This window comes from Gossypium hirsutum, chromosome A12 (assembly GCF_007990345.1).
Source record: "Gossypium hirsutum isolate 1008001.06 chromosome A12, Gossypium_hirsutum_v2.1, whole genome shotgun sequence".
Classification (NCBI taxonomy): Eukaryota; Viridiplantae; Streptophyta; class Magnoliopsida; order Malvales; family Malvaceae; genus Gossypium; species Gossypium hirsutum.
This window is the reverse complement of record NC_053435.1, coordinates 106,626,934-106,637,717: the sequence shown is the minus strand read 5'-3', so window position 1 is coordinate 106,637,717 and position 10,784 is coordinate 106,626,934. Positions and strand designations below refer to the sequence as shown.

Here is a 10,784-nt window from a genome sequence, read left to right as displayed (position 1 = left end):
GACTTTAATTATGATTTGTTTTTAAAATTGATAATATTTTAATTATCAAAATATTTTTTAATACTTGAATAGTATTATTTTATATTAACTCCATGAAATAAAATTACATTAATTGATTAATTAAAAAAAACAAACATGTAAACTTACGTGAAAAGTTTACGACATCAATAACTATTTCTTTTAAGACTCGTTCCCCTTTTATTAATAAATAATTTTAAATTATTAAAAAATAGTTTTTATAAGATTAAAATTTTTAAAAAGTAATCACCAGATTAAACATTTAATTTTATAGTTTAAAAATAATAATTTTTATAAGGGACCACAAAAAAAAAATAGTCAAGTTTTTAATTAATGGGTGTCCCTAGTTTCCAACCAAGTGACCTGGGAGACTGACGTTATGACTGTAGTAAATTAATTCCGCTATGACTTCCATCATTACTTTACATTGGTTAGTCATTCATTACCTCAAAAATGGTAAATTATTGTATAACAATTTAGATCTTAAGTAATATTTTTAGAATTCAGATAAATGGTTCAATCAGTATTTTAATTAAATCGGTACGTGATTTGACTGCCCATCAAATAACATTTATTTATTTATTAGAAAATTATAATTCAGTTTAAATGATTCAATTGTCGTTTGCAGATTTTTGGTCTGTTGGTTGAATGGAAGTTAAATAGTTTTATCCAGATTAATATATTATTTGATTTTATCGATTGATTTTATTTATTTCCAACAACATTAATTTTACGTATTAAAAATAAATTTATTGATATTATTCAAATCTAAAGGGATGGATATGGCCTTAGCCCTAAATGCTAAAATTGTTTTTCAGGTCTCTTGAAAATCTATAAAATTATAAATTAGTATAATGGTAAAATTATCTTTTGACCTTTCAAGAATTTATAATTTAATTTTGTCCCCTCTTCTTTTTTTCTTTTTTTTGCTTTCGCCCTTGCATGTTTGTAAATATGTTTTATATTACATTTAATTAACACCTAAATTGATGGTTGGGTTAATGGAAAAACGTGTTTGATGCAATACTGCCTTGAGGATTCGATTATAATACGCAGCAATATAGGGACTAATTTAGAATCTAGGCGATAGTTTAGAGATGTTTTGTGAAATTAAGCCTTCCCAAAATATAAAATAAGTGAAAATTAAGAAAACGATGCCGTTGAAGCCCAATTAGTGATTTGTCCACAAGTAAAGTATCTTAACTGGACGAGGTGCATAAAAACCTTTGCAGCTCAAATTCCGTATGACTGCTAACATAAGAAGCTCTCTGTGCTCATTTTCAGATTCTTCGTCTCTTGCTAGGTTTCTCACCAAGACTTGCATTTTCTCGAGAAACAAACGGAAGGTAACTGAAGAAGGCACAGTCAGAGGGACGAAGACATCAGCGTAAAGAGCAAAGCTTTGCTTCTTTTGAAAACCCTAGACCCGATCCTTGACAAGGAGCTGAGCCATCAATCGTCCCAAAAGAAAACATTGACGAAAGGAAAGAACTGAAATCTTTTTGATTCGAAAGCTTGAGAACCTTAAAAAAAGGGGAAAAAGGAAAAGTTTAGTAGTGTGTGTGTAGATGGACAGATCTAGATCCAAGAGGAACTATTACTATGACCAAGACTATGATGGGGAGACCATGGGTAGGACGAAACCTCGGTACAACAACCATCACTACCTACCTAATAGTCATCGTCACCGTGGAAACAATCCGAACAACAACAACAACAACGGAGGCAACAACGGTCGACCTCCGAATAAGAGCGGTGGTGGTAGCGGCGCCGGCGGAGGGGGACAAGACTCTTCCCTTATGGTCACTACTAGCTACCGCATTCTTTGTCACGATATGAAAGCTGGGGGTGTAATCGGTAAGTCGGGTAGTATTATCAAGTCTATAAGACAGCATACCGGCGCGTGGATCAACGTACACGAGCTGATTCCTGGTGATGACGAACGCATCATCGAGATATCTGACACTCGTCGCCGTGACCCTGAAGGGAGAATGCCGTCGTTCTCGCCTGCTCAGGAGGCGTTATTACTTGTACATGAGAGGATTCTGGAGAGTGATTCACAGTTTGGGTTTGGTGGTGGCGGAGGAGAGGAGGAGGAGGAATACGGAGCGGTGGCGAGAGGAGGAGGAGGGAACAGGGTAGCGACGAGGTTGGTTGTTTCGAGGATGCATGTGGGTTCTTTATTGGGGAAAGGAGGAAAGATTATTGAGCAAATGAGAATCGAAACAAAGACTCAGATTAGGATTCTGCCTAGAGACCATACTTTGCCCCGTTGCGTTTCCATGTCTGAGGAGATTGTTCAGGTCTGCGACCGATTGCATTTGGATTTGCATTTAATGCACACACACTAAAAAGGGGATTAGTTACAAAATGCTAATACTAAGCTTGGGGTTTTCAATATTTGATTGATGATAATATGTTTAAACGCAATGGCTTAATGGAATGATTTGGGCGGTTGAATGTTTATGTACTGATTAAAGGATTTTTAGGTCTCGGATTTGGGATTATGGAGCAGAACCCAAAATCTTGATCTGAATGAATGCTACCCCTGGATTATAGGAGTTACTAATGTGGTTTCCTTTCATTGCTTTTCCCCTTAGAGAAACCTCTATTAAGAATCTAATACTAGTAGATGCCATTGGCATTGCCGGATTTCTGCTCTGATTTTTCGATCATTTTAAACAATTTACTCTTTGCTGAAACTAATAGCTTATCCTCTGCTGTTAAACTAAAGAGGCTTAAGGTTTCAGAAGGTTTTATTATGGAGTTTTTTGCTGGTATATTTTTTCAAAATTTCAGACTTTTTGCCCTGCTCCAATCGCATTCCTGTTATTTTGGTCATCTGTTGTGCTTTCAATTGTCTTCAAGTTTTTGCTTCATTCATGGTTCAAATTTATCTTCTTTCTGTTTTTGTTGATACTTGGAGTCTTGGGCATTGAAAATGTGTGCAATGTAGTTTTTTTTCTCTAAAAATAGCTAAGTGATATGTATTCGTATGCTATAATGCCATCTTGACATTCTCAACATCATGCTTCTCTGTTATTTGAATATTTTTGAGTATCAATCATTCCTATGAATGCTGCATAATTATTATCATCTTCCACTTAATCTTATTTTTCTACTGAACCATATTTTAATGGTTGCTGACAAAGCAGTTTGAATCTAGGTATTCTATGCAGCTGAGGCTGCAAGTGGGTCAAAATAGTTGGATAGTTCAGATCCATGCATCTTGAATAGTGTCCCACTGTCAATACTGCAGTGCAAAGAATAATTCTTCTATGGTGCTATCTATTAGGGGTGGTTTGCCTACCGTACATGGCTATTCTGGAAAGCTTTATTGGTTTACATCTATTTATGCATATTAAGTTTGAACTGGTTTTATGATATTTGTCTAATGTTGAAATGGTCTTATGATATTTGTCTAATGTTGTTTATCGTGCAGGTTGTAGGTGATGTAAATGCTGTAAAAAATGCTATAGCAATTATTTCATCACGCTTAAGGGAGAGCCAGCATCGTGACCGCAGTGGTCATTTCCACGGACGAATGCATTCACCAGAGCAGTTTTTCCCTGATGATGATTATATACCAAACATAAACAGTGCTTCACGTAGATCATCTATGGAAGGTTCTTTTGGTTCTCGGATGTCTACTATGAATTACAGAGGCAACAATTATTCCTCACGTCCATCTGGCTTCATTGAAGCTGGGGCTGCTCCTATGTCTGACAATGGACAGCCTCTTTATGGTGAGGAGCTTGTGTTTAGAATACTTTGCCCTATTGACAAGGTGGATAGTGTTTTTGGAGAGCCAGATGGCATAGTAGATTTACTTCAAAATGAAATCGGTGTGGATGTCAAGGTTGCTGATCCCATGGCCGGGTCAGATGAGCAGATAATTACCATTTCTTCCGAGGAGGTACTTACCATCTCTCCGTTTATTTAATGATATCCCATCACTTGGGTGGATAGTTGTTTCTTTAGCCTACACTCTTTTTTTATCTTGTTTTCTGCTTTTTTCGGGTGATAAATTCCATCTGACTTCAGCTTTTTGGATGAGATATTGTCATTAACTATATTTAAAACTTGAAAGACATTTAAAAAAAATAAAATAAAATCGCTCATCTCCTTTTGAATTTTCATTTCTACATATTCAGAGGTTTCTAACATATCTTTGGTTTTCATTTGTCCTTAGGGTCCTGATGATGAGTTGTTTCCAGCTCAAGAGGCTTTGTTGCATATCCAAACTCAGATTGTCGACCTTGTTCCTGATAAAGATAACATAGTAACTACTAGGCTACTTGTTCCATCTACCGAAATTGGATGTTTAGAGGGAAGAGATGGATCGTTATCTGAACTGAAAAGATTAACTGGTGCAAACATACAGATATTGTCAGGGGAAGAACTACCGTCTTGTGTATCACGACCCAATGAGATTGTGCAGGTTTGCTACTTAGATTCCTATTCTTTCGAAGCATTGAGAGCTTAGCTTCTTGTATATCCTGAATGAGGGGTGAGATGATAGGATGAATTTACCTTGTATATTCTGAATAGTACATTGATTTACTCTGCAGATTGTGGGGGAGATAAAGGCAGCTCGAGATGCTCTTGTTGAGATCACATCACGATTACGCAGTTACTTGTATAGGGACTTCTCTCTGGACCCTCCACCTTCAGCACCATCTATCATTGCAACGGCGTCCATGGGGAATGTTTCTCCAAACTTAACTCCAGCTCGTGATGGTCAAACTGCCAGTCCCGGAACCTATCAAAATATGCCAACGCCAGCAACACCATCATCATCAAAGGTTGAACTTATGCTGCTTTTCTTTTAATTTTGACTTTCCTTTCACTGCTTCTTTGTGGGCATTTGTTTTCTTCTGTGTTGCTTATGTAGTTGTAAGAGAAAATGGTTCTCGAAAACATCAAAATTTTCTTCTTTAACTGTTATATGTAGTGCACAAGGTGAACATCTTGAATGTGATATATGCGGTCCTCTACTGATTCTAAGAATATGATTATAATAAAAGTTCATTATTTTTTATAGGAAGTTGTGAAATCTGGTGCTGAAACAGTGAAGAAGACTGAATCTGAACGCCGAGAAGATGTACCAAGTGCAATTGCAATTAGCAGGTGACTAAGTTTTGTGTAATCTTACTCTTATTTGGTCCTTTTTAATATATATATGTATAAAAGGAAGGTTGCATCATAATCTCTCTCTCTTTTTGCTGTTAGGTAATATTTCCATATAAAGAATGAAGGCTCTTCTTTCTAATCAATAATACCTCTCTTGCTTGTAATTTTCTATTAGAATCGCCGTACCACTTGTTACTAGGAGTACACTCGAAGTTGTCATACCTGACTACGCTGTTCCCAAGCTCATAGCAAAATCGAAAACCAAACTGGCCCAGATCAGTGAGGTAACCAACATAGCTTTCTACTACCTATTTCATTTATGTTCTCTTTGGTTCAATCTAGTTCTCAAGTAATATTTATCTCTCGGTTTATGACTTTGCGGTATAGTTGTCTGGTGCCAATGTGACTCTGGTCGAAGACAGACCAAACGAGACACAAAAGATCATTCAAATATCAGGTACTCTGGAACAGTCTGAGAGAGCCCAAAGCCTGCTTCAAGGCTTCATTTTAAGCAGTAAGTCTCTCTTCATATCAATGTCTCCCATTTCCTCCTTGTAAACTGATGTCTCATTCGGCTCTTTCCATATTTGATTCAGCACAAGAAGATGGACCGTAAAGATAAATGCTGGAACTCGGAGCTGTCTTGTCTGTATGGGGGATGGCATGTTAAAAATTTTTTCTCGTACATTATCCGATTATCTCCAGATGTATGGTTCTGGAGTTATAATGAGGATTTGTTCAGTGTCACGTAGGGCATAAAAAACAAACGAATATGTCTTGTCTTTAAAATCGGTGTTTTAGATTAAGAACTGTGAGAAGGGTGAGAGTGCTCCATTGTAAATTAGAACATGAGGGGTTCTCTCTGTCTTGGTTTTTTCCCTGCAATGCTTCAATTTTTTCCTGAATGAAGAAGAAAGACTGCAGTTATTTTCGTTGCTCAAAACTTTTACAGGAACTTGCCCACTGCATCATCTACCAGTAAGTTTCTCTTATATACATATAATTTCGGTTAACTTGATTATTAGTAGTTTAGTTCGGTTATTAAATGAACACTCTTTAGACTGTCGTATGAAGTTTGATGTGGCAGACAAGGCAATCAATGTATTGACATTGTTTTGACTTCATCACATGTAGAAGCTGAAAAAAACCTTTGGCAATGTCTGAAAGTCTCCATTTACCAATAGCTTCTTATATTAATGGAAAAGTCTGAATTTTCCTTTTAATTCTTTCGTTTTTTTAATTTTTTTAATATTATAAATTGTAATTATCAAATTGTATAATTTAACAGAAAACAATTTTTTTAAAGTCATTATGGCTAATTGCTTTTGCCCTATTCTTCAATTTTCAACCTCTTAAAAGAATGTGAGCGAGTAGAATGAGAGAAAGGTTAAATTAATAAAGAGGGTACAGTTAAAATCCTCAAGAATAAGGGTTAATCATCTATATTTATATTTACCTATACTATTATAAAATCTCTAATTGGATAGATAATATGTTTCAGTTAGAAAAAAAATTTAAAAATGATGAATATTACTACAATATTTTTTCTTTTATACAAGATTGAGAAGAGATGATAAGGACAAAAAACGAATTCTAATATTTTAAAATTTAAAATTTGTTGACATTAATTTAAATTTGTTTAATTATATACTATATTTTTTGAAGTTATAAATTTTAATTTATTAGAAATATCGAATTAAATAATTGATCCAAAGGAGAACTCATACAAAATGCTAGAGCTAAACTCAAATCTGGAATCTGCGTTTTTTATTTTTTAATTTTTTTTTGAGATATCATTGAAGTACAAAATGAAACGGCATGTATATTTGCCGTTTAGAACACTGGGTTCTCACCTATTTATCCACAACTGGAGTCATAAACACAGAATTGAGCTGTCCTACTCCTAAACCATCATAGCTCGAGCTTCAAGCGTTCCAGAGAGTGCAGTGTAAGGCCATGGCCTTTGCTATTTCCAATCCAACTTCCATTGCTTCTTCAGTGTCACCATCGCTACTTAAATCGGTAACAGGTTCACCCATTTTTTCTTTTCCGAATTTGGTCTCACCATTTTCTTTGTAAATTTAAATTAATTTTTTTTGGGGGGATTTTTTTAGCAGACCCAAGCGAGAGCAAGGACTAATTCATGGCGTCTTAACACCCACCATTTAAACTCACAGGTTTTGTATTTCCAAACCCGTATTTTACTTGTACTGTTAAATTACCCGAAAAATAATTTTATTTTATTATATGATAAATAAATATATATATTTTCAGGTTGTTTCCCGGTTAAAAAGTGAGGGCGGTGGTCGCCGTGTTTGGCGCCGGAGAAAATTGGTATATGTTTTTTATTTCCAACTTTCTTTCTTTTCTTGTATATGTGATAAATTTGATAATTTCTAGTACCAATTTGTCGGTAAATTGATATCTTTTTCAAAATAAATAAATAAATGAACAGTTGAAGATTTTTTAAAGAAATGATTAATTGGCTTAAAATTTGGATTAGCTGAGTGAGGATACTGTTTTTTTTTATGTGAATTTATAAGATAAAATTCAATCTTATCAATTTTTTATGCTGGAGACTGATACTGTTTGAGCATTCGTCCTTTTTTTTCAGTAGCAAATATATGAATTAAATTTTTTTTGGTCAAAGTACCTGCTAAGTCCCTCTATTATAGGGACAGGATCAAACTAGTCCCTCAACTATTAAATTTATCCATTTAATCCCTGTAGTTAACATTTACTGTTAAAAAAATGACATGAAAGAATTAAATAAAGTCAAATTGTAACATAGGGCTTGGGAGGGAAAAAGGAAGAAGAATGAAATATGACCCAAAAAAAAAAGAATAAAAGAAAATTTTGATTGGTGGAAAAGTTTGACTTAGTATTTTATAATTGGATTTGATCAACAAATGATGTGCCAAATCAGTGGTTATAGGGTAAAAGTTTACTGTTAAAAAAATGACATGAAAGAATTAAAATGACATGAAAATCATTTTTTTCATTTGCAGTTCAACTCCAAACAAAAAGATTTCATTTGCAAAACAATAAAAAGCTTTCAAAATATTAATTCTGTCAACAATAAATGGAGATTTTTAAATAGTAAATGTTAACTTAGTTGAAATTTGGACTTATTTGATTTTTTTAAATAGTATAGGGACTAAATTGATCCATTTAATAATAAAGGGACCTGCTAGGTATATTTAACGTCTTTTTTCTTATTGTTTTCCTTTCGGTTCCTGATTTCCAGGAAATTTTCGGTATTGTATCGGTGGGATGAAGGGTTCATCTATTAAATCCATAATGATTGCATTTCAGTAAAATCGGGATGAATGCTGTTATGTAATAAGTGTTAGTTCAAGTTTCACATTCTCATATACGGTAGAAATCTTCCTGCATTTAGGATCTTGATCGCATCGAAATGAATTTCGAGCTTTGTCTGTGGTCTTTTTGCCATTGTGATGAAAAATATTATGCTTGAGGGCATTTTTGTTGCAATGTTTTTGATGTTTTTGATCTTCCTTTGTGTTTTTATGCAGGCGAAGAAGGATGAAATGTTGCAGTACAAGTTGGAGAGGATGCCGTTCTTAGAGGAGCAAGTTCGGAAGATAAGGGAAGGAGGGAAACTGTTGACGATGGACATTGAGAGACTGTTGCTATCTGAGGACAATCGTTTTGATTTTGTGAATGATGTAGCGGCTGAGGCCAAAGAATATGTTGAGAATAACCGGGATGAATATGGAGGTTCGAAGAAAGCTATACTTCATGTGCTTAGTAACCGTGTCAATGATTCGGGGTTTTACCGGCCGGATGCTTATGCCGAATCTGACCCTTTCAAGCCTGGACCTACTTTTTTGAAGGAAGAATTTACATAAAAGGTTTTAAAGGTAACATATGTGTTTTAAGACTGTAATAGGTTGAATGCTAGTGTACATGATGATCAAGATTTTCTTCCTTTGAAACATTTCATGTCTAAATGGTTTAATTGGCTAAGTATCAAATTTTAAACTTGAAATCATCACGTGGACAGTTCAGATTTAACATATTTTTTGAAAGAATTAACTCCCAAGTTTTAACGATATTGTCTCTTTTCTAATATGTCAAATTCAAGCTGTTCATACAGTGCACCTGTTGAGTCATGTATTTTCAGAATGTTCCACTCTAGTTAGGTTGATAGGAGGATTTGATTGATATGATGTTGATGTTTTGGGGAATTAGTTAGAATATTTTGAAGGTTGGATCAATATAAAATTTGAATTATTCAGTGCACATGTGATGAAATTTGAATATATTCTACATCAGCTAGGTTTGATAGGAGTTGATTGATATATTATTGATATTATGAGGAATGAGTTAAAATGTTTTGAAGTTTGGTATCAATTTAAAATTCGTGTTTAAAATTTGATGCAAGTATTTTTAATATATTTCAGGTTAATTAGATTGATAGAAGGACTTTATTGATATATTATTGATATTTTGAGGAACGAATTAGAATGTTTTGAAGTTTGAGATCAATTTAAAATTCGAATTATTCAGTGCACGTGTGTTTAAAATTTGATACAAATGTTTTTAATATATTCCATATTAGCTAAGTTGATAGAAAGACTTGATTGATATGATATCTAATATTTTGATGAATTGGTTAGAACGTGCAGTTGTGTTTAAAATTTAATACAAGTGTTTTTAATATATTCTACATCGATTAGATTGACAGAATGACTTGATTGATATTATATTGATATCTTGAAAAATTAATTAGAACATTTCGAAGGTTGGGGACTAATTTAAAATTCGAATTATTCTCTGTATGTGTTTAAAATTTGATGTAAATATTATAAATATATTCCACACCGAATGAATGAATGATTTGATTGATATAATATTGATACTAGACAAAGTATTGTACATGGTGTGAAAGTTTTAAGATAATTTGTAATTTAAGGTAATTTAAGATAAACAAATTAGAAGAATATTAGATTTTGTGACTAAAGTTATGGTCTGATTAATTAAATAATCCGATCTGGACTAGATAATTTTATTATTTTCATATTTATATAACTTATTTTAAATATATCTTTGGTTGACATTTCACTTTTGTGCAGTCAAAAATATTGGTTGACATTTCACTTTTGTGCAGTCAAAAATAAAAGGTTTTAAGCTTTAATTAAATAATAAGCGTTTAAACTATACCTTTTTAATTTATTTAAATATCTAAATTTTTTTGTCGCGTATTAAATTATAATTTCGTAATTATTATGGGTTAAACTATTATCCTCCATTAAAGAAAATCAAAGTCAATTGAAATTAAATTTTGTATCATGTCAATTTCTGATTGGTTGAAGGGAATTTTTCTAATATGGAGATAAGAGTCGAGGTCATAATAATTATAAAATTATAATTTAGGTACTTTAAAAAAAATTAGTTATCAACAAGTGTCCAATGTAATTGTAAGATACATTATATTTTTAAAGAAGAACGCAAATTTTAACTGTGGCGATGGCATTATTAGTAGAGATAACTATGAACCTGAACATGGACGATAAAATAAATATGAATAATACAAAAAAATAATATAGTTTAAAAGCTTATTATTCAATTAAGTCAAAATTTAAATATAATATACACGTCAATTTTTG

At 33.1% G+C, this 10,784-nt stretch overlaps 2 protein-coding genes across 6 annotated transcripts; both read left to right on the top strand.

Moving 5' to 3' along the window:
* Window positions 1-1,235: 1,235 nt before the first annotated feature.
* LOC107929548 (RNA-binding KH domain-containing protein RCF3) lies at window positions 1,236-6,078 on the top strand. Of its 2 annotated transcripts, XM_016860998.2 has the most exons (8): window positions 1,238-2,321; window positions 3,461-3,934; window positions 4,211-4,459; window positions 4,590-4,823; window positions 5,063-5,148; window positions 5,327-5,435; window positions 5,539-5,665; window positions 5,748-6,078. In XM_016860998.2, exons 1-8 carry the CDS (start codon window positions 1,587-1,589, stop codon window positions 5,765-5,767), a joined length of 2,034 nt encoding a protein of 677 aa, XP_016716487.2. In that variant the 5' UTR covers window positions 1,238-1,586; the 3' UTR covers window positions 5,768-6,078. The 2 variants fall into 2 exon arrangements, with proteins under 2 accessions (XP_040939584.1, XP_016716487.2); XM_041083650.1 differs by lacking the exons at window positions 3,461-3,934; window positions 4,211-4,459; window positions 4,590-4,823; ... (2 more) ...; window positions 5,539-5,665; window positions 5,748-6,078 and adding an exon at window positions 3,185-3,358 and having other exon boundaries at window positions 1,236-2,321.
* On the top strand, window positions 5,965-9,227 carry LOC107929551 (protein PLASTID TRANSCRIPTIONALLY ACTIVE 7). Of its 4 annotated transcripts, none has more exons than XM_016861003.2 (5): window positions 5,965-6,129; window positions 7,037-7,173; window positions 7,269-7,328; window positions 7,426-7,485; window positions 8,688-9,227. In XM_016861003.2, exons 2-5 carry the CDS (start codon window positions 7,108-7,110, stop codon window positions 9,021-9,023), a joined length of 522 nt encoding a protein of 173 aa, XP_016716492.1. In that variant the 5' UTR covers window positions 5,965-6,129; window positions 7,037-7,107; the 3' UTR covers window positions 9,024-9,227. The 4 variants fall into 4 exon arrangements, with proteins under 4 accessions (XP_016716492.1, XP_016716491.1, XP_040939586.1 ...); XM_016861002.2 differs by having other exon boundaries at window positions 7,266-7,328; XM_041083652.1 differs by having other exon boundaries at window positions 7,025-7,173.
* The last annotated feature ends 1,557 nt before the right edge of the window (window positions 9,228-10,784 follow it).